Source organism: Procambarus clarkii, chromosome 16, assembly GCF_040958095.1.
Source record: "Procambarus clarkii isolate CNS0578487 chromosome 16, FALCON_Pclarkii_2.0, whole genome shotgun sequence".
Lineage (NCBI taxonomy): Eukaryota > Metazoa > Arthropoda > Malacostraca > Decapoda > Cambaridae > Procambarus > Procambarus clarkii.
In genome coordinates, this window is record NC_091165.1 from 7,698,260 (window position 1) to 7,723,181 (window position 24,922).

The 24,922-nt window shown below is 40.8% G+C and overlaps 1 protein-coding gene across 1 annotated transcript in view; it reads left to right on the forward strand.

Moving 5' to 3' along the window:
* LOC138349850 (uncharacterized) overlaps nucleotides 1–22,747 on the forward strand; it is an 83,157-nt gene extending 60,410 nt beyond the window's left edge. The window contains exon 5 of the mRNA XM_069325244.1: nucleotides 20,382–22,747. Coding sequence (XP_069181345.1) covers nucleotides 20,382–20,597 — 216 coding nt within the window. The 3' untranslated portion in view covers nucleotides 20,598–22,747. The remainder of the gene's footprint in view (nucleotides 1–20,381) is intronic.
* Nucleotides 22,748–24,922: the final 2,175 nt, after the last annotated feature.

Below are 24,922 nucleotides of genomic sequence, written 5' to 3' on the forward strand. Positions count from 1 at the left end.
TCATCGGCAAATTTGCAAATGTTGCTACTCAAACCTGAATCTAAATCATTGATATATATTATAAACTACAGAGGTCCCAGGACAGAGTCCTGAGGCACTCCACTTACAACATTTTCCCACCCTGACTTAACCCCATTTATACTAACTCTCTGTTTCCTTTGGAATAGCCATGCACTAATCCAACTTAATATAGCACCTCCAATACCATGAGCCTCTATTTTTTTAATCAGTCTTTCATGTGGCACCGTATCAAAAGCTTTGCTAAAGTCAAGGTACACGACATCACAATCCTCACCACTATCAACTGCCTCAACTATGCTGGAATAAAAAGATAGCAAATTTGTTAAATTTGAACGGCCATTTGTAAAACCATGCTGCAACTCATTTATTAATTTGTGTTTTTCAAGATGAAGACGAATTTTATTTGCAATTATCGATTCAAGTAACTTTCCCACAATAGACGTTAGGCTAATTGGTCGATAGTTTGACGCCTATTGGCCCATCCGATGTAGCAAAATAATTTGAACATTAGCAGCGGTTTATATAACTTAGATCCATTTTCATTAGATCAATTAAAGGGCGATTTAAGTAGGATCATTGGAACACATTTGTCTCACTAATTCATTGTAAATATTTACTATTTTATGCTATAATTATCCTTGTGTGGGAAGTAATTGCAGAGGGCCAATTGGCCCATATTTCTTGATGCTTCTATATTGTAGCGGAGTCTTGAAGTGGGTAGAATATAGTTGTGCATTAATTGGCTGTTTTTGACACGACACTTGAGCGCGTTTCGTAAAACTTATTACATTTTCAAAGACTTTAGTTTACACACACACAACTGAACTATAACTGAATAGCGCTTAAACATCTTCGATTTTTTATACCTGCATTTGGGTGAGGTGATATGTCACAACAGTTTTGGATGAGGTGAAAACAAACTTTCAACACAAGACAGAACACGAAATAATGGGTATTGAAGGTAAGAATGGAAGTAATTGCACAAGGCCTATTGGCCCATATTTCTTGATGCTTCTATATTGGAGCGGAGTCTTGAAGTGGGAAGAATATAGTTTGCTCACAATGAGTTTATGTGAGTGGTACTCTGAAAATATCAACATATTGTGAGAGTTTGAGACTTAGATAGTGGGAATACGTGAAATGGTTGAGGAATTGAGCTCGGAAAATTTCTAAGAATTTTCTTTATTCTTTAACCTTTATTCCTGTTGTGATATTCAATTAGGTCTCCTGAGGAAGGACTTGCTTAGCTAACACACCAGTGTAGTAAATTAAGCAGCTCATTCCTCACTCTGGGACCAGATATGAACAATTGACTAGGCGCGAGCAAACGCCGAGACCCCAATAAAAATTGAAATCCACTCCTCTTGGTCGTCGACCTTCGCAATTCGCCGAAGCGAATCTTACGAGTAGATCCTGGGCTCTCACAACAATAATTTATTGTTGTGTGGTGCCGTATATTTGGTCCAAAACTCTGAATCAGTCTCAATTTTAATAGTCGAGTGTGAAGAATCATTTGCATAACAATTATAATGTGTGGTGTGTAACGAAAAGACAATGTTCAACATAACAACTTAGTTTATTCAATAAAGTACTAACTACTACAACAAAAAACAAAAGAAATATTAATGATGTTACTCGAAATCCTTCCTGTGACACTATCAATGACAGCTAGACACCAGCCCCTCGGACTGCATAATGAACTAACTCGAACATAAGCGTGAACACTGAGGAATCAACAAGAAACAAGGACTAACAGATCTATAATCACAATTACATCAAATGACACAATAGGTTCTGAAACACGTCTCCAGTAACCTCTATCTGTTCTATGCCACTATGCAGTCTACACCTGCAATAGCAGTTGCAATGCAATCAAATCAGTAGCCTTTCAATGACAACAATGACTAATGGGTTCACTGGCAACTCCAGCAACCCTTCCTCAAATTACTCCTTACGTTAACACTCCGTCCCACGGACGATCAACAATCAATAACAATATAACATTTACGCTAATAACAAAATAACATTTACGTTAATTTATTAACTTGTACAACTGTCACTAGTAACCTGGAAATTACACAACACTCTACCCGTCGAGCATTCAGTGAGAAAATCCCATTAATCCCTGTACTCACAGACAGCTGATGAATTTCTTTACTAGTTACGTTAATATACATTATTGGTTACAATCACTCAACGATGGGTAAACTCTGATTTACAATGTCCAACGTGCTAAGAGAACGGTAATCACTCGTGATTACCTTTAGAATAATTAATTACTATTCTCAAGAACAATAATTAAACAATTAAATACTCAACCTTTCACACTGGCTCAGCAATTTATATTAAGTTTTGAATTCCGTCTGAGCCTTCCACACTCAGACCAATTCAGGTGGTTAATAACAGTAATTAGGCACCACGTTTACGTTATTCTAAAATGACGTTACTCCTCCAAGTAGTCAATTAAGTGCCGGTACTTCCGAACAGATAAATAACGACGTTACATTAATGGAACAATGGAGCCTTCATGTGAGTCGATTAAACAAGGATCGAGGTTAATTACTGTGACTTCCTGAAACACGTCAATTACCCGGTCCACTGACCGTTAATTACGACAGGACATGAACCCTCTAGAACACTGCCCCACAATGAGTTTACTGAACTACAATCACATACGGTGATTGTTCAACATTAGCAATAATCACCATCAATAACAATCTCTTTGCAATAACACACGGCAAGTACTCTAATTTCCAAGTATTAGAATACTGCACAACACTTACTTACTGTTGCAAATGACCAACAGTGCGCTCTAAATAACCCCTTAGAACACAGGTCCACACATTGCAATCACCACAGTAATTTTTTTTTATTTATTTATTTTTACATGCGTACATGGGAATAAATACAATAAAACAAGAACAAAACAGAACACAAACACAAAGGCACAAAACAAAGAAAGACAAATACACTAAATACCGGCCTGATGGGCCGACAACAAAAACACAGCAATACGCATAAACACAAAGGAACACAGTAAATATAGACAACAAGACAATACAGGAGGGTAATGGAAATAAACAAAAAACTACACATAGCACAAAATCACAGTAGAAAAGGAACAGTACAAGACGTGTCGTGCAATGTTAAGCGTACAGGCAAGCATGAGTAAGGCAACAGATTACAATAACCACAAAGGCACAGTTACAAAGGACAAAGGCACAAGGTTACAAAGGACAAAGGCACAAAGTTATAAAGGACAAAGGCACAGGTAGAAATTACAAAGGCACATAGTTATAAAGCACCAAATACACAAAACATCGGCCTGAAGGGCCGACAACAAAACAATAAGCACAGCAGTACAATGACAAAATACCCTCACCCTCACCCAACAACCCAACCCGTGAAACAACACAAAACAAGCCAACTGGCCCTGAAAAACCACACAGAGAGGTACAACACATAACACCAATAAAGTAAATACAATACACTCACGCACACACACATGCAACCGCACACCACGCACACAAACAAACACAACACCACAACACATAGCACAAACACACAAAAAAAAAATCACTTAAAAGGAGGAGACACGACAGTGGTAGGCAAATACTACTCAGGAAAATCATGACTAGGATATTTCTGCTTATAAGCTTCCCACACTAAGTACTCCCTGTCTTTAGGACAACAGTCCCCCTGCTTCAGGGGGGCGAGCATAAACTCAGGAACCACCAGATCAGGTGGAAACGGCAGCATCCGGAGCTGGGTGACAGTTGTCACATAACAAGGTAAGGCAGAGCGAAGGGAAGCAGAAGACACGGAAAAAGCGGATGCATGCCGCCGAGACAGCAACCCCACACCTGACACAGCAGAAGACACAGTAGAGACGGTCGGAAACGGGAGAAGTGGCAAAACCGCTGCCGATGAACCAGGGGACGAAACTGGGGGCACGGAACACCCAGAGCGAGCAATCTTCTTGAACACCACCACCAGGTCACTACGCTCACCAGCAGGAGGAACCACCCCCATGCAGAACCGGAACCATCGGACGCAGGCGACGCACCGGAAGCAAGCTCCACAGGCACCTCACGAGAAGAAACATCGATACAGGCAGCCGAGGCACATGGACCTCCGCCACCACCGAGGAATGCGACGGAACCTCACCACTGTCACTGGAAGAACCACCATCGTCGAATTCTCCCACATCAGCCCAATCAGAAGATCTCTGGGAACGCTTCCCAGCAAACACAAATCATATAGAAAACGTTCATCTATCTCTTCCCATAGGTGTAGGAATGATTTGCATTGAGAATGGTGCAGGAGAGCCTTTGAGAAACTTTTAATCCAAAAATCCAAACACATAGGTTTTATAATAAATTGTTTTTCTACAACTATTTTCTTCCTAATGTATTACAAATAGTTTTTACATGTTTAAATATAAATTTAATGGAGTTTTTTTGTAAAATTCATTAATAAATTGTGAAATGATATTTAATGGCTGAATGAAACCTTCAAAATACATATAGTTATTCTATGATCAGAAATAGTAGTTTTCTAAATTTTCTAAAAATCGCTCTTTTTAACACAATTTGACTCCTTATGTATTCCACTAAACACTAATATCATGTTTAAATATAAAATGTATGTATTATTCCCTAAAATAATTTATATAAATTGTAAATGATGCTCAATAGCAGTGTGAAAGATTCTAAGGACTTTTTGTTGTCCTACATTCTCAATGTTTACATGTTTACATTCTCTGAAGTATAGTTGTCAAGGCTGTGTCCTTCACTCTCACCACAGATTCTTACACTCCTCTGCATGCTCAACTATAATTGTTTCCATTCTGAATCTCCATGGACATTTGTATCCAAAATGAAACCAACGTGGTTTCCTTCAGCGCCTTCAGCAGCCAGCACATTTGCTCATTCATTTCCACAGATTCCACAGATTTAAGGAGGAGGAGGACGAGAAGGAAGGACGAGGAGGGAGAGGAGGAGGAAGGAGGAGGAGGGCGAGGAGGAAGGAAGAGGAGGGCGAGGAGGAGAGAGGAGGGCGAGGAGCAGGGAGGAGGGCGAGAAGGAAGGAGGAGGAGGGTGAGGAGGAAGAGAGCGAGGAGGAAGGAGAAGTAGGGCGAGGAGGAAGGAGGAGGAGGGCAAGGAGGAAGGAAGTGGAGGGCGAGGAGCAGGGAGGAGGGCGAGAAGGAAGGAGGAGGAGGGTGAGGAGGAAGGAGGAGGAGGAGGAGAGCGAGGAGGAAGGAGGAGTAAGGCGAGGAGGAAGGAGGAGTAGGGCGTGGAGGAAGGAGGAAGGCGAGTAGGAAGGAGGAGGAGGGCGAGGAGGAAGGAGGAGGAGGACGAGGAGGAAGGAGGATGGTGAGGAGGAAGGAGGAGGAGGACGAGGAGGATGGTGAGGAGGAAGGAGGAGGACGAGGAGGAAGGAGGATGGTGAGGAGGAAGAAGGAGGAGAGCGAGGAGGAAGGAGGAGGAGGGCGAGGAGGAAGGAGGAGGAGGGCGAGGAGAAAGGAGTAGGGCGAGGAGGCAGGAGGAGGGCGAGGAGGAAGGAGGATGGCGAGGAGGAAGGAGGAGTAGGGCGAGGAGGAAGGAGGAGTAGGGCAAGGAGGAAGAAGGAGGAGAGCGAGGAGGAAGGCGAGTAGGAAGGAGGAGGAGGGTGAGGAAGAAGGAGTAGGACGAGGAGGAAGGAGGAGGGCGAGGAGAAAGGCGAGGTGGAAGGAGGAGGAGGGTGAGGAGGAAGGAGGAGTAGGGCGAGTTGGAATGAGGAGGAGGAGGAAGGAGGAGGAAGGACGATGGTGAGGAGGAAGGAGGATGGTGAGGAGGAAGGAGGAGGGCGAGGAGGAAGGAGGAGGAGAGCGAGGACGAAGGAGGAGGAGGGCGAGGAGGAAGGAGGAGGAGGGCGAGGAGGAAGGAGGAGTAGGGCGAGGAGGAAGGAGGAGGAGGGCGAGGAGGAAGGAGGAGGAGGAGGGCGAGAAGTAAGGAGGAAGGGGGGATGAGAAGGAAGGGAAAGAGGAGGTAGTGAGGGTATGGGGAAGAAGTAAGGGAACGGGGGGGGGGCTAAGGAGCAGTAGGGTTAAGAGAAAGGGGGAAGAGGAGGGGTAAGAGAAAGGGAAGAGGAGGGGGGAGGGGTAAGGGAAGTGGGATAAGGAGGGGGGAGGGGGTAAGAGAAGGGGGGGGGGTGTGAAGGAAGGGGAAGAGGGGAGGGGTAAGCGAAAGGGAATGAGGAGGAGGAAGGGGAAGAGGAGGGGGGGTAAGAAGGGAGGAGAAGATGGGGGAGGGAGTGTAACAGGATCTGTGTGACGGCTGGGGCATGTACACTATAGGCCTACAGAGTTGCCATGACGTGTTAGGGCGCTGGATTAAACAGGCATGTCTTGGTAGATGACTATGGTGTGTTCATCTTCATAAAATACAGCAAGAAAAAAAAAGAATCAGATAATAATGTTTTGCATAACTTTATCTCCGATTTTACTAATGAAGTAAATTAATTAAATTTGAATTTGTTTTCAACACTTTTTATTCTTTATGCTCAATTAGTATTAAGTTCTAGATATTAATGTTTTTCTTGCCCGAAACGCATTGCGTAATAGTGGCTTTAGGCATTGTATGTACTAGCTCTATCTATATATCAATCCATTAATGTAACATCACTTGTATGTATGTACCTTACCTGAATAAACATATTTATTTATTTATTTATTTATTTATATTATTAAGTGAACACTGCAAGTTGGTGAGGCAGCGAGGGTTGTGATGTGGGCTCCACCAGGCGAGGGTCAGTAGTAGCCAGCTGACCATCACCCGGGTGGGACAGTGTTTATACCCTCGCGTAGTGACCATCACCCCCTCCCCCTGCTCTACCCCTTCCTTCTCTTACCCCTCCCCTTCTTCCTCATCCCCCCTTCTCTTGCCCCTCCTCTCTTCCCCTTCCTCCTCATCCCCCTTATCTTACCCCTACCCCCCTCCTTACCCACCTTCTCTTACCCCTCCCCCTCCTCTTCCCCTTCTCTAACCCCTCCTCTCTCCCTCTCCTCTTCCTTCTCATCCCCCTTCTCTTACTCCTCCTCCTCTTCCCCCTCCCCCTCTTACCTGTACTACGCCTACCCCTGCTATTCTTCCCCTCCTCTTCTCCTCCGTTACCTAATTCCCCCCTCCCCCCCCAGATGTCCTGCTCCTCCCCCCCTCCTCCTTTCCTCTCCCCCTTCTTCCTCCTTCCTCTTAGACCTACTCCTTCCTCCTCGTTTTCATCCTCCTTCCTCCTCTGCCTCGACCTCCTCCTCCTCCTCCTCCTTCCTCCTTGATCTTCTCCTTCCTGCTCGATCTCCTCCTCCTCCTTCCTCCTCAACATCATTCTCCTTCCTCCTCGACCTCATCCTTCTACCTGGAATTTTTCCTCCTTCCTCCTCGACCTCCTCCTTCCTCCTCTTTCTCGACCTCCTCCTCTGCAACCTTCCTACCTTCCCAAATCTTCCTTCCTCTTCGACCTCCTACTCCTCCTTTCTCCTTGCTCTTCTCCTCCTTAGCCTCCTCTTTAACATCCTCCTCCTTCCTTTTCGCCTTCCTCCTTCCTTCCCGCCCTCCTCCTCCTTCGTCCTCGCCCTCCTTCCTCCTCGCCCTCCTCCTCATTCCTCCTTGCCCTTCTCCCTCCTCGCTCTCCTCCTCCACCTTCCTCCTCGCCCTCCTCCTCACCCTCCTCCTTCCTCCTCCCACCTCTTCGCGCTCCTCCTCCTTCTTCCTCGACCTCCTTCTTTCTCCTCGATCTCATCCTCTTCTCTGGAATTCAGGAGGATGAAGGAATTCTTCCTCCTTGCTCTCCTCCTCCTCCTCCTTCCTCCTCGCCCACCTCCTTCCTCCTCGACCTCCTATTCCTTCCTTCTCGTCCTCCTCCTCGCTCTCCTCCTTCTTCCTTGCCCTCTTCCTCCTCCTCCTTCTTCCTCCTAGCTCTCCTCCTTTTCCTTCCTCCTCGCCCTCCTCCTCTTCCTTCCTCCTTGCCCTCCTTCTTCCTTCACCTCCTTCCTCCTCGCTCTCCTCCTCCTTCCTCCTTGCCCTCCTTGTTCCTCCACCTCCTTCTTCCTCTCTCTCCTCCTCGAAATATTATTCCTTCCTTCTCGCCCTCCTCCTCTTTCCTCCTTCCTCCTCGCTCGCCTCCTCCTCCTTCCTCTTCGCTGTCCTACTCCTCCTTCCTCCTCATCCTCCTCCTCCTTCCTCCTCCTCCTTTCTTCTTGCTTTCCTCCTCCTTCCTCGTCGCCCTCCTGCTCCTCGCTCTCCTCCTTCCTCGACCTCCTACTCCCTCCTTCTCCCCATCATTCCTTCTCGTCCTCCTTCCTTCTCGCTCTCCTCCTTACACCTCTTCCGCCTCCTCCCTCTCCCTCCTCGCCCTACTCTTCCTTGCTCTCCTCCTCCTTCCTCCTCGCTCTCCTTCTCGTCCTTCTCATCTTCCTCCTTGCCCTCCTCCTTCCTCCTCACCCTCCCCCTCCTTCCTCCTCGCCGTACTCCTCCTTCCTCCTCTTCCTCCCTCTTCGCCCTCCTCCTCCTCCTTCCTCCTGGCTCTCCTTCTTCCTCCTCCTTCCTCCTCTTCCTCCCTCTTCGCCCTCCTCCTCCTCGCCCTCCTCCTTCCTCCTCGCTCTCCGCCTCCTTCCTCCTCGAGCTCTACTTAAAAAAATGAATAAAAATGATGAATTAACCTTTATGATCTTTTCTTTTTACTAAATGTTGAAATATACTTTTATATTTCTACATTTATATAAATAACAGCAATAAAAAACTACGTATATGAAACATTTAAGGTTGTCACAAGGTTTCATTTTTTTTTTTTTAGCCAACGTTTCGTGCGATACGTTTCAGAAACTTATTTACATCCACACAAAATTACGCATTTAATGCGTAAAAACAAACGTTGCCCCTACTTTCCAACACTTTCCAGATACGTTGTGGCAACCTAAAATTGTTTCCTGGGTTGGGCACCAGCCTCACATCATCAGAGCCGGATGTCGACCCAGAGACCCAGACAACACAAGCCAGGCGAACCGACGCTCTCCGCAGGACGGCAGCATCCTCAACCACACAGGGAACCGGTCGAGCACAGTAGGAGGTCCCACAGCGACCCCAGCACCCAGCACATCCTGGGCACACGACGAGGGTGCAGTGACAGGCACCACAGACGGAGAACAGGAAGACGGGGGAGCCGTGCATACAGGAGCCGGAAGAACCACGGAAGCATCCAGGGACAGCAACCGGGGCAGGAGGAACACCCGACGGCAACACAACCGCCTGAGAAGAGGCAACCGCAACAGGCGACACAGCCTCTGGAGGAGGGGCGACATCTGCAGGAGACACTTCAGGCGACACACAGGATACGGCAGCAGCCAAAGCGGCGTCCACACCCAACGAATCCTCCTCCACAGGGAGCGGCGGGAAATCCTCCTCACGGAAGAGGAAGAGGTTCACGGGCGCGACGGCAGGTTCAGAGCACCATAGCAGCCTGATGACCCAAGAGGCCACAACGGTAACACATACGGGGCTGGCGAGCATAAAACACTCGAATAGAACACCGCAGAAGCCTCACTTGAGAAGGAATGTCCGCCCGCAGCCTCATTCCTAGGGTGCAAATATTTGACCGCACACCCTTTTGCGGACCCGAGGAAAGCAGGTGCAACCGCACACTGACGACCGCCCCAAACTGGCCGAAATAACGCCTCAGCAGTCCCTGCGGGAATTCCAGGGGCGCCCCATGCACGCTTACATACGAGATGGCACTACTGCGATCGGAGACAGTCACAGTGCCCGCACCTTCGGGCAGGGGCAAAGTCCGCCACTCGTACTGACGTAAAAACGCCCTATATACCTCCTCTGTCGTTAGCTTAACAACCACTCTACGGGCAGACACCAGCTCAACACCATAAACATCCCCCACAGGGACCCGCAGCATGTCACACAGCACCAAACCCCCCTCGGGATATCCCGCCCGAGCAGAAAACGCGAGGCCCATTGACTGGGCACGCACAACAGGGGAAAGGGGGACCCCATGGCGCCGACACGCCAAACTGCACCCGCCCCCTAAAAACTCTAGGTAGCAGCTGGCAGGTCAAGCGAGCGCGTCTTGACCCCCTGGCGGCCAACGAGGGAATCCCCCATCACCACAGTAAATAACACAATACCATGGGGCACTGTGACACTACGATCACACACACACACACATATATGTATATATATATATATATATATATATATATATATATATATATATGTCGTACCTAGTAGCCAGAACGCACTTCTCAGCCTACTATTCAAGGCTCGATTTGCCTAATAAGCCAAGTTTTCATGAATTAATTGTTTTTCGGCAACCTAACCTACCTAACCTAACCTAACCTAACTTTTTCCGCTACCTAACCTAACCTAACCTATAAAGATAGGTTAGGTTAGGTTAGGTTGGGTTGGTTAGGTTCGGTCATATATCTACGTTAATTTTAACTCTAATAAAAAAAAATTGACCTCATACATAATGAAATGGGTAGGTTTATCATTTCATAAGAAAAAAATTAGAGAAAATATATTATTTCAGGAAAACTTGGCTTATTAGGCAAATCGGGCCTTGAATAGTAGACCGAGAAGTGCGTTCTGGCTACTAGGTACGACATATATATATATATATATATATATATATATATATATATATATATATATATATATATATATATGTATGTCGTACCTAGTAGCCAGAACTCATTTCTCAGCCTACTATTCAAGGCCCGATTTGCCTAATAAGCCAAGTTTTCCTGAATTAATATATTTACTATAATTTTTTTCTTATGAAATGATAAAGCAACCCTTTTCTCTATGTATGAGGTCAATTTTTTTTTATTGGAGTTAAAATTAACGTAGATATATGACCGAACCTAACCAACCCTACCTAACCTAACCTAACCTATATTTATAGGTAAGGTTAGGTTAGGTAGCCAAAAAAAGCTAGGTTAGGTTAGGTTAGGTAGGTTAGGTAGACGAAAAAACATTAATTCATGAAAACTTGGCTTATTAGGCAAATCGGGCCTTGAATAGTAGGCTGAGAAGTGTGTTCTGGCTATTAGGTACGACATATGTCTATATATATATATATATATATATATATATATATATATATATATATATATATATATATATATATGTATATATATATATATATATATATATGTCGTACCTAATAGCCAGAATGCACTTCTCGGCCTAGTATGCAAGGCCCGATTTGCCTAATAAGCCAAGTTTTCCTGAATTAATATATTTTCTCTAATTTTTTTCTTATGAAATGATAAAGCTACCCATTTCATTATGTATGAGGTAAATTTTTTTTTATTAGAGTTAAAATTAACGTAGATATATGACCGAATCTAACCAACCCTACCTAACCTAACCTAACCTATCTTTATAGGTTAGGTTAGGTTAGGTAGCCGAAAAAGATAGGTTAGGTTAGGTTAGGTAGGTTAGGTAGTCGAAAAACAATTAATTCATGAAAACTTGGCTTATTAGGCAAATCGGGCCTTGCATAGTAGGCTGAGAAGTGCGTTCTGGCTACTAGGTACGACATATATATATATATATATATATATATATATATATATATATATATATATATATATATATATATATATATATATATATATATATATATATATATATATATATATATATATATATATGTCGTACCTACTAGCCAGAACTCACTTCTGAGCCTACTATGCAAGGCCCGATTTGCCTAATAAGCCAAGTTTTCATGAATTAATTGCTTTTCGACTACCTAACCTACCTAACCTAACCTAACCTAACTTTTTCGGCTACCTAACCTAACCTAACCTATAGAGATAGGTTAGGTTAGGTTAGGTAGGGTTGGTTAGGTTCGGTCATATATCTACGTTAATTTTAACTCCAATAAAAAAAAATTGACCTCTTACATAATGAAATGGGTTGCTTTATCATTTCATAAGAAAAAAATTAGAGAAAATATATTAATTCATGAAAACTTGGCTTATTAGGCAAATCGGGCCTTGCATTGTAGGCTGAAAAGTGAGTTCTGGCTACTAGGTACGACATATATATATATATATATATATATATATATATATATATATATATATATATATATATATATATATATATATATATATATATATATATATATATATATATATATATATATATATATATGTCGTACCTAATAGCCAGAACGCACTTCTCAGCTTACTATGCAAGGCCCGATTTGCCGAATAAGCCAAGTTTTCATGAATTAATGTTTTTTTCGACTACCTAACCTACCTAACCTAACCTACCTTTTTCGGCAACCTAACCCAACCTAACCTATGAAGATAGGTTAGGTTAGGTTAGGTAGGGTTGGTTAGGTTTGGTCATATATCTACGTTAATTTTAACTACAGTAAAACAAAATTGACCTCATAGATAATGAAATGGGTAGCTTTATCATTTCATAAGAAAAAAAATAGAGAAAATATATTATTTCAGGAAAACTTGGCTTATTAGGCAAATCGGGCCTTGCATAGTAGGCTGAGAAGTGCGTTCTGGCTACTAAGTACGACATATATATATATATATATATATATATATATATATATATATATATATATATATATATATATATATATATATATATATATATATATATATATATATATATGTCGTACCTAGTAGCCAGAACTCACTTCTCAGCCTACTATGCAAGGCCCGATTTGCCGAATAAGCCAAGTTTTCATGAATTAATGTTTTTTCGACTACCTAACCTACCTAACCTAACCTACCTTTTTCGGCAACCTAACCCAACCTAACCTATGAAGATAGGTTAGGTTAGGTAAGGTAGGGTTGGTTAGGTTTGGTCATATATCTACGTTAATTTTAACTCCAATAAAACAAAATTGACCTCATACATAATGAAATGGGTGGCTTTATCATTTCATAAGAAAAAAATTAGAGAAAATATATTAATTCAGGAAAACTTGGCTTATTAGGCAAATCGGGCCTTGCATAGTAGCCCTAGAAGTACGTTCTGGCTACTAGGTACGACATATATATATATATATATATATATATATATATATATATATATATATATATATATATATATATATATATATATATATATATATATATATACAGAGTATATATATATATATATATATGTCGTACCTAGTAGCCAGAACGCACTTCTCAGCCTACTATGCAAGGCCCGATTTGCCTAATAAGCCAACTTTTTATGAATTAATTGTTTTGCGACTACCTAACCTACCTAACCTAACCTAACCTAACGTTTTAGGCTACCTAAAACGTTATATATCAGAGAGGACAGAGTATATACAGAGACGAGAGCACCCCCAAATTAGACATACCTGAGCTACCCTTGAAAAGTCTTCTCGAAGCATGTACAAAGGAGACATGTATTTCATCAGTCCAAAAGGAGACATGTATTTACAAATAGACGGAGTAGCAATGGGCTCCCCCTTAGGAGTTTTATATGCTAATTTTTATATGGGATCCATCGAAGACAGGGTCTTCAGTAGCAGACAAAAACCAACTGTATACTGCCGTTATGTAGATGACATATTCGTAATAGTAAAAGACTCAGATGAACTAATTGACCTAAAAAGACTCCTAGAGAGAGAGTCAGTACTCCGATTTACACATGAAAATAGTGAAAATAACAGTCTGCCATTCTTGGATGTACTAATAACAAAAAGAGGAACCTTTTTAAGCACCAACGTATATACCAAGCCCACCAACATAGGATTATGACTGAACGGTAGGAGTGCCCCCAAAGATACAAAGCCAGTGTTCTCAATGCTTATATTCGTCGAGCGCTTACCCACTGCTCTGAATGGAGCAACGTGAGTAGAGAGTTTGAAACAGTAACTCAGGTATTGGTGAACAACGGATATAGCAACGCGGAAATAAACGCTGCTGTAAGAAGACACTTGGACCGTTGGTATAATTCAGAACCTAGAACAGAAACCACAACACCTCCAATAAAATTATTTTACAAATCAACCATGCACAGTGAACATATAAAAGAGGAAAGAATAATGAAAGAAATAATCCGTAAAGGAGTAAAAAGCACTACTCCTAACCAAAACATAAACCTGATAATATTCTACAAAACCAAGAAGACTTCCGAACTCCTTATCAAAAACAGCCCGAAGCCGACGGAGAACCCTCTACAGCAGTCAAGCATTGTATACATGTACACTTGCCCCCACGAAGGATGTAACCTTCAATGTAAGTACATTGGTATGACGTCGACCAAGCTGACGAGGCGTTTGACATGCCATCTTCAATCCGGTGCCCCTAGGAATCACATGAGACAAGCCCATGACATTACTCTAACAAGAGAAATGTTGAACAAGAATACCTGCATAATAGACAAAACCCAAGATGCAAGAAGATTACAAATTCTTGAGGCAATTCACATAAGAATAGAGCGACCTACCATGAACACCCAAATCACGGAACTATTTACTCTACCCACCATGAGAGTAAGGACAAGACAAGAACATATCGATGCCAACACAGAAGACAATGTACAACATAATAGGCCAATTACACTGGATTGATCTTTGTGTTTAGATAGGAGCTGCCTCGTATGGGCCAATAAGCCTTCTGCAGCCTCTATGTTTCACCTCACATTTATCCCTTATGTATCACCCCATGTTTTCACCTTTATTGTATTATCACCTGACCCAGTGCGAGTATAAAATCAACTAGTATTGTAAGATCTGTTCACTTGAGAATGAACCATGGAGGTTCGAAACGTTGTGCAAATTATATAAATAAGTGTAATACACTCTATAGTAAATCACTTCTTTTCTTCACCTTAAAAGTACGAAAATGAGTTTTGGAGAACTCCTATTTCAATTAAGCCCTGATGCTATGAAAATAGTTAGAGGGATAGAAGCCCTAAACCAGAAAATAATAAATACAGAATATGTGGTCATATTCAATGAAACATGTTTGAAAGAAAACCTGCTGCCAGTATACAACAATATATATATATATATATATATATATATATATATATATATATATATATATATATATATATATATATATATATATATATATATATATATATATATATATGTCGTACCTAGTAGCCAGAACGCACTTCTCAGCCTACTATGTAAGGGCCGATTTGCCTAATAAGCCAAGCTTTCATGAATTAATATATTTTCTCTAATTTTTTTCTTATGAAATGATAAAGCTACCCATTTCATTATGAATGAGGTCAATTTTTTTTATTGGAGTTAAAATTACCGTAGATATATGACCGAACGTAACCAACTCTACCTAACCTAACCTAACCTATCTTTATAGGCTAGGTTAGGTTAGGTAGCCGAAAACGTTAGGTTAGGTTAGGTAGTGGAAAAAACATTAATTCATGAAAACTAGGCTTATTAGGCAAATCGGGCCTTGCATAGTAGGCTGAGAAGTGAGTTCTGGCTATTAGGTACGACATATATATATATATATATATATATATATATATATATATATATATATATATATATATATATATATATATATATATATATATATATATATATATATATATATATATATGCAGAATAACCACATATGAAAAATAGAAACTGCTTAACGCGTTTTCGGCTAATTCGCCTTCATCAGAGCAAAGTAGAATTTGATTCTACTTTGCTCTGATGAAGGCGAATTAGCCGAAAACGCGTTAAGCAGTTTCTATTTTTCATATGTGGTTATTCTGCATACTTGGATCAGTGTTTTTGTGATCATTGTTGCATATATATATATATATATATATATATATATATAAATATGACAATGTCAAACCACGGAGGAAAATGAAACAGGAATTTCCTTAAGTACTTTCGTATATTAAATACATCTTCAGAAGGAATAGGAATAGGAATCTTCATTCCTTTTGAAGATGTATTTAATATACGAAAGTACTTAAGGAAATTCCTGTTTCATTTTCCTCCGTGGTCTGACATTGACACATTCTTAATCACGTGTTTATTTTCGTGATATACACACATATAAATATATATATATATATATATATATATATATATATATATATATATATATATATATATATATATATATATATATATATATATAAATATATATATAAATATATATATAAATATATATATATATATATAAATATATATATATATATATATATATATATATATATATATATATATATATATATATATATATATATATATATATATATATATATATATATATATATATATATATATATATATATATATATATATATATATATATATATATATATTAAATATGACCGAAAAAGTAAGATTAATAATTCTAACACGAATTTTCTCAATCTTTCGTACATTTCTTTTCACTGTTGGAGGTAATTAAAAAATCAATTCTCCAAAATTCATTTTTATTTCTAGTCTGACGCGACAATTGAGCGCGTTTCGTAAAACTTATTACATTTTCAAACACTTTAGTTAACACAATACACAACTGAATAGAACTTACACATCTCCGATTTTGTTTATATCTACATTTGAGTGAGGTGGATGGGGTGAGGTGGTATTTAATAAGGTATTAATTTCATCAACACAAGTCAGAACATAAAACAATGGGTATTGAATAGAAGTGATTGTAGAAAGCCTATTGGTCCATATTTCTTGATGCTTCTATATTGGAGCGGAGTCTTGAGGTGGGTAGAATATAGTTGTGCATTAATTGGCTGTTGATTGCTGGTGTTGACTTCTTGATGTGTAATGCCTCGCAAACGTCAAGCCGCCTGCTATCGCTGTATCTATCGATGATTTCTGTGTTGTTTACTAGGATTTCTCTGTCGATGGTTTGGTTGTGGGAAGAGATTATATGTTCCTTAATGGAGCCCTGTTGCTTATGCATCGTTAAACGCCTAGGAAGAGATGTTGTTGTCTTGCCTATATACTGGGTTTTTTGGAGCTTACAGTCCCCAAGAGGGCATTTGAAGGCATAGACGACGTTAGTCTCTTTTAAAGCGTTCTGTTTTGTGTCTGGAGAGTTTCTCATGAGTAGGCTGGCCGTTTTTCTGGTTTTATAGTAAATCGTCAGTTGTATCCTCTGATTTTTGTCTGTAGGGATAACGTTTCTATTAACAATATCTTTCAGGACCCTTTCTCCGTTTTATGAGCTGTGGAAAAGAAGTTCCTGTAAAATAGTCTAATAGGGGGTACAGGTGTTGTGTTAGTATCCCCCTATTAGACTATTTTACAGGAACTCAATCAATCCTGAATTGATTAAAGACTTTAGTTTACAAACACACAACTGAAACTGAATAGAGCTTTACACATCTTCGAGGTTTATATCTACATTTGGGTGAGGTGGATGAGGTGAAAAACGAACTTTCAACAATGGGTATTAAATTCCAACACAAGACAGAACACGAAACAATGGGTATTGAATGGGTATTAAATTCAAACACAAGACAGAACACGAAACAATGGGTATTGAATGGAAGTAATTGTCGAAAGCCTATTGGTCCATATTTCTTGATGCTTCTATATTGGAGCGTAGTCTTGAAGTGGGTAGAATATAATTGTGCAATAATTGGCTGTTGATTGCTGGTGTTGACTTCTTGATGTGTAGTGCCTCGCAGACGGCTGGACGTCTGCGAGGCACTACACATCAAGAAGTCAATATATATATAACTATAATATAACAATATATATAACTTCATGCTACACCATGAAGTTGCCTCGAGCAACTATTGTGCTTCACCACTTCTACAGAAGCACTTGACACTCCTCTTCACTGCTTCTCCTCACAGCTCGAGGTCCTCTCCTCCACTACCTTGGAGTCTCATCTACTACTCCCTCTGTGCTGGCTTCGAAGTTCTCAGCAACGTCTTCCCCAAAGACAAACCTGCAACCCATTGACACTCCAATAAAAATGTTTCCCCTTAAATACATAAACAAAAATAACCACACAATATGTTTGCCTCCAACATCTATCTGCTCTCTACCTATTGTGAGAGTGGACTCCCCCGATTTGGGCTGGTCCATGCTCCGCCTTGCCCGGCGGTCCTCACTCACTCTGGGAGGGTCCTCCGCCGCCAGGAGCTGCGCTCCCTCAGTCACCTGCCAGCGCTCAGAGGGGACGGCGGCTACCACCCTGCGGCGGTTGGCTGGCTCACAGCGGTGGTAGGTGGCGGTAGATGGTATAAGTGGCGGCGCACTAGGAGGCGGGTGGTAGACTTAAGCGGAGAATAATAATGCCCTATACTCAATTTGGCCGAATGAGTACAGGGAGCGTGAGGACACGGTGGCGCCAGAGTTCAGAATAACTTCTCGAGGGAAGGACACTGACGATTCCCGCGTCCTCCTCGAAATAACCAATGAGAAGGAGGCACTCAGCGGCCTACCCCTCTTAACCAATCAGCGACGGTGTAGCATGGCCTCTAGGGCAACTTCAAGATGACCGACTAACATGGCGGCTCTAGATGTTTACTAAGATGGTGGCTGTTGCCATGACGACGAGTCAAGTGGCTGGCGCGGTAGGCCCACAGCTTGCACCACCCTGTCCCAGGTCTCCCAAGATTCCCGCACAAATCTTGAGTCCCTAGCTCCAAGCCATACAATAGAATGATGCTATCAGCTCTATCTCGGTCCACAGTCGTGCTACCCCGGCCAGGGTAACATTTCTGGAATGCTGATGACTGGGGGTCTCACATGAGCCCAAACACTAGATGTTTCGGTTGCTGGTTACCAAACTCCAGTTCGCGCACTTAACGAGTGTACTGGCCTCCACAGGCATAAAAGCACTATTGTAAGTGAACTGGTGAACCATCCCCTCACACATAAAGTTTACTAAAAAATGTTAGAATTTCTTTCTAACTGGACGATCTATTTCTTCAAGTTCTGTCATATTTTATTATTCTAATTTCTAATAAGAACTAATTAAGTCAAACTCAAGAACATGCCACTAACATTGGAGACACAGAGATCTCTTAATAAACAGTTGAGACATGATATTAATTTAATTATAATCGAGACCCTTGATTCGTTGTGCAGACAAATTTATTGAGTTGGCATAAAAAGGTGTCCCCCATTTGTAATGGACATATTCCAGGAATGCGAGGAGCATAGCGCCTAGATTTTTATTATGAGTATTAGGGGGAAATGCAACTAGAATATTGTATGTGGTATAGTCAGTGTCAACACCTGGATTATCGCCAACTGGCACCAAGATCGTACAATTCCAAAATTAAAGGTCTAGTCAAGGCATTAGCGTGGTGGATTTAATTAGGTATGAGCCAATATGATTGTAGAGTTAAGCTTCTTTGAAGATTAATCTTTTAACTTCCCCAAGGACGCAACGTTGACTAATAAATCTGTGGCAATATATAAAATGTTCTGTGAGACTTTGTTTGGGATAAATAAAGTGCTTGTGTGCTGAATAGAAGGCTCATCAGTTTGGATAAAATGTAATTTTAAAGAGCGGTATACTGCATTATAGAGATTTTGAAAACAAAACGGGCAACAGTATTGTTGTAGAGTATGAGCAGCATACAATGCATCATTGATCTCGGCCTGTGTTAGTTTGATGCGATAATCTATTACTTTTCAGGTTTAGTCCTAGCTGTTCTTACGTTCTCTAGAATACCTTGTCACGAGTATATTAGTAGTTCTCGTGAAAATGTAAGTGGAGTATACCACTAGTTTACCATCCTCCTTAGGCCCTACTAGCACCTAACCTATTTTGATGTTAATGGTAAAGGAGATAATGTGGGAAGTAAACTACCTAAGATGATGTCATTAGTAGGAGAGTTGATTTTAGTCATAAACCAGCTAAGATGGTGTTAATTGTAAGACTTGATGTGAGAGGTGTTCCAGATGAGATAATGATAGAAGTAAATAAGTTGATGTGAGCGATGAACCAGTTGAGACGGTGTTAGTGGTAAAAGAGTTAATGGTATGTAAATAGCTAAGGTTTACTAGTACGAGTACTGACTCACAGTGTGGTGTAGAGAACAGCGCCCTCAGCCCACAAACTCCGTAAGAGAGAATATGGCCTAAATTTTATCTCTGGCAAATAGAAAAGACGTGGCAGGGATACTTAACTGTCTCACCGTTCACCCAGGCGCAGTTGGGTACATGGTCGAAAAGCTATTTTTTAATTATGATCCAGGGAAAACAAATTGGGGTAAACCATTAGATAAAAATGTAAATGACGTTTTCTTAGCTCGCAAACAAGAGTAATAAATCGCCTGATAATATACTTTTAGGTTAAACAAATTAAATAATATATAATTAAGTTTTATCGTTGTTTCTTCGACTTTCAGAAGAGTGTCATCATTGCCACCAAGCAGGGATTCAAAATGACTTCTTTAATAATGACCAACCCACGCGTGGAGAAAATGTTTCTTCGTCTAGGTTACAAGGTCCACACCACATTTGACTTCTGCACCCTGGAAGAAGGTCTGCTCGACCTGTCCTGCATGGATCACAAGCAGTTCAAAATAATGACTAATAGCCTGTCACCAAAATCACAGTTATAATCAGGAAACCACAAACAATGAGAGCTTTTTCAAAGACTTTTACTTAATTTTTTGTAATGTTTACATTACATGTCAGTCAAATTTTGTTTGAATGCAACTCTAAACACACATTAGAACACACACATAAACACATATTCATGTAATATACATATACATACAAGCAAGCACATACACACACAGGAAGAAATGGCTAAACTTTCCATCACCTGATGCACTAGTTCACTAAGCAGTAAGTAGGTCCCTTTAAGTTAGACAGCTGCAATAGTCTGCATCCTAGGAATGTGTGTGGGTTTGTACTCCCCTAGTTGTGCTTGGGGGTTAAACTTTGGCTCTTTCGAGTAGTGTAAAAGGAGACATATGTTTTGAAATCTAACAGTGATTGTTTTGATTATTAATTCAATAGATTGTATTTAATTATATTTATTACTTGTGAATGGACTGCGTTTTTATGATTTTTGTATCACCGGTAAAATTACCTTCATATATTTTTGGGAGGGGTTTTTAATTCAATTTATCACACCCTAATGAAACAGTTGATATAAATTATCTGCTAAACTGTAATTAAATAGTTAGTAGTATTTCTGCAACTGTGTTAGTTATAATTTAAACTGTCTCAGGTGGTCATCCAACATCAGATTCCCTTGGGCACATGTACTCCGTACTGGACAGGTATTAATGGCGTCTGGGTGGTCTTGGGATGTACCAGCTCAATGTTGTTTTATGCGTGTTGACAAATTACCTGTAGAGATGTTACATAGTAACATATGTATAACTAAAGATAAAATTCATTTATAAATATTAAACCATCACGATTAACATATTATTTAATCATGATGGTTTACTCATGCTGGATGTGTTTCCCTGCTGCTTGATGATAAATTCCTACACTAATAAATGGTCCAAAAATATATGTAATAAAATAAATCGAAAGCTGTGCTTTCCATGGGTTTCAAGGTTTGGCAACAATTAGTGATTAATGTGAGTCACTCTACATTCTGGACTTGCTGGAGTAATTTTCTGTGTTGAGGGAGGCACGCTCTGTTACAGCTCAAGTTTCACCAACAAAAACTAAGATGGCTTTTCCCTCCTCCCTACTCACTCTGGATGTGTCCATGAACAGTTTATTTGTTATTTTGGAGAATTGGTTTATTTAGCATATTTTATTACTTATTATTATGGAATGTATGATTAAATGAGATAGTTTGTTAATTGTGTTACCAGTTCTGAGACTGGAGAATTTTACAATAAATTAGCTAGAAACTTTTTTGTTGTTTATTTCAGGGCTAAATAAAGTATTTATTAACTACTCAAACTAATGCAAATTAACAGCATTTTATGAATGTTACATTATAATGTTATATTTGATGTGGTAATTTCCAATGTAATTCTGGGGGGTGGGGGGTGGAACATGGGTTGGAGTCCATAGTTTAGGACTGGCGAACACTTCAATGCTCCCATTCTGAATTATTGTAATAATGTTTAAGTTTCATTTAGGACTGTTGTGCAACAGTTAGTTCATGACGGATGTCCTGTACTGGAGCTGCAGGGATGGGAAGTCTCTGGGCGACTTCATTTCTTGCTATCTCCAAAAGAACTATTTTTTTATAGTGTCTTGAGACTAGTGGTGCCTCTGCACTTTATTTGCACTATTCTCAAGACATCTTGGCTGTCTGGATAGACAGAGACTATATGGCCTAGAGACCAATCTGAGCATGGTCAGGTATTGTCCACCTTAATAACATTGTCAGGATGAAGTTGTATTTTATTATTGGGGTTGTGTGCCTCATATTGATACTCCCTCGGAACAGTTAGGTACTCTCGGGTCCAAACTTCAATCCCCGACTAATTACTCTGGACTGATGTTTGCAACACTAAACCAGGACGTTCTCTCTGACATATGAAGGATCTCTTAGTCCCTCGTCAGTGAGGAACGCTAGAGGAGCTAGAGATCCTCCATACATCAGATGAGACAGACTTATATCTCAGGTTGTGAGATATCGTCAAAGAGGTAGGTCAGTGGTCGGTTATTGACCAGAGTTTCAATTTCCGTGACAACAGTTTGGAGCTACTGAAAATCGATCTATTGGCGATGTAGGGTTTTCCTATAACTGCGTGTTATTGTCACCACCTTCTGCTCAGAGAACCCTTTGTGCCACGGTGCTCTGAGGGTGGGGGTGGGGGGGGGGGGTGGGGTGGTATAAATTTCCACTGGCTCTGTCGTTGATTCAGGGCAGTGCGTACCACTGACTGGTTCCAGACCTCTCTCAGGCATACTTCCCATGCCAACAACTTTGATCCATTGTCAGAGATCATCAACGTGGAGCAGGATCGACTGGCAGCAAGTCTGCAAAAAAAACCATATGAATGTCTCTGCACACCAGTAAAATAATAATATAAGAAATGAATTATTTCTATATCATACATCTGTATTCTACATCAGATTCTTATCAGAATCATACATCTATTGAATCCTTCCTATATTAGAATCATACATCTGGAACCTAAATGACATCACCACAATCGCCACGTCTGCCATTAGACCTATGGATGCCTGCATGCCTTTACTTGTCTATCTTCAAGTATCTAGGAGGTTTGACAAGAAGCTGTCTTAATTAAAATACCACTGGAACATAATTCTGAAACAGTGACATACTTTATTTTTAAGTCCTAAATAAATAATTAATTTGTACTGTAAGTACCACCTATAATCATTAAATCCAATAAAAAATTCTTTTACAATCTCATTTTTATCTATGTAATCTGTCTAGACAATAAAAATAATGAATATGTATTCATTGAAGGCCACCCTCACTGAGAGAGTGGTAGCCGCCGTCCAGGGCGAGAACACATGATTTACACACAGTGATCACGAGATGATGCTTGAGACTTTCAACAGGACCAGAGTTAGTTAGTTAGTTTAGTTCATTTATTATGCACCCCATACCCATCTTGTGGGCGGTAGTGGAAAGGGTTACAGAGGCACATAATGGGCTCAGGGACTGAACCCCACAATTCATTTAGCTAAGCAAGTTACAATCTTGATGAGCTAGTTACAAAATTCGATATAAGTCGTCACATCAACAATGGGTTCGAGATCGACCTCAAGTACAGGTTCTAAATTAAGCAACTGACATATGTGGAGAGCTAGTGTCAAAATTTATATGTTTGTCCTGCACACCGCCCCCCATCCAGTGGGCAGCGGTGGATAGGTTACAATCACTTAGTTACTACCTACAGTTAGCAAACTGGGGATATTTGGCTAAAATTTCTGGTAGCAGATCATTTTGAATGAAATATTGACACATCGCTGGAACATTGGCTATAGAATTGTCTCTAAATTCACGTATCTTTTCACACTCCATTACATAGTGACGGAGGGTGTGCGAATAATTTTGTTGACACAGTTTACATTTGGTCAGGTCTACATCAGCAGATAATGAGAATTCCCAGAGATACTTGTAACCGAGCAGTTGTAACATCTAGAAGTCTGCTGACTTTATTGGATGATCCATAGATGTGTTGCTCCTCTTGCATGATAGTATGATGATAGATGGAATTACTGGTGTCAATTTCACTTTGCCTCAGATCTACAAGATCTTGTTGAAGTTCTCGGTGTACTGCTGCTCTCAGATGACAATCCAAGGTTACACTCAACGGCTCCTTTAAAGGCAGATTCTTTGGCTAACTTATCAGCTCTATCATGCATTCGGAGGCCAACATGAGATGGAGACCACATGAAATGGACTCTGTTACCATCCTTAATAATTTTGTTGTATTTGTGTCTAGCTTCGGACACGAGCATGTTACAGTTATGTCTTAAAGAGTTGAGAGTATTTAAGGATGATAAGGAGTCACTTACAATTAATGTATCAAGTTTTGAGACTTGTACACATTTCAGTGCAAGGATCAAGGCAAATAGTTCAGTCTGAAGGGTAGAGGCCCAGTTGTTTATACGGACTCCCCACTCAAAGTATTGGCCATCGCCCATTGTCAGGACAACTGCACTTCCAGCTGCACCCGTGGTGCGGTGTAGGGAACCATCAGTGTATATAATTTGAGAGAGAGAATGCTCTGTGGACAGAGCATCAATATGGCTTAAGGCGTTGAGCTTTGCCTCAAGACGAAGCTTGGGCTGATCTCTAATTTGCTTCTTGGGTGGAAAGGGAGGGATTAAAACTGGAAAGGGTGTAACCTCCCACGGTGCAGGAAAGTGCCGTTGTTGTTTCTCTTGGTACAAATCATGAACCCCATACATTCTGAGTTGAGTTCCAGTTTTTGTTATCCATTTGGAACAATGCTGATCTTCAATAAAGAAATTTTGGAGG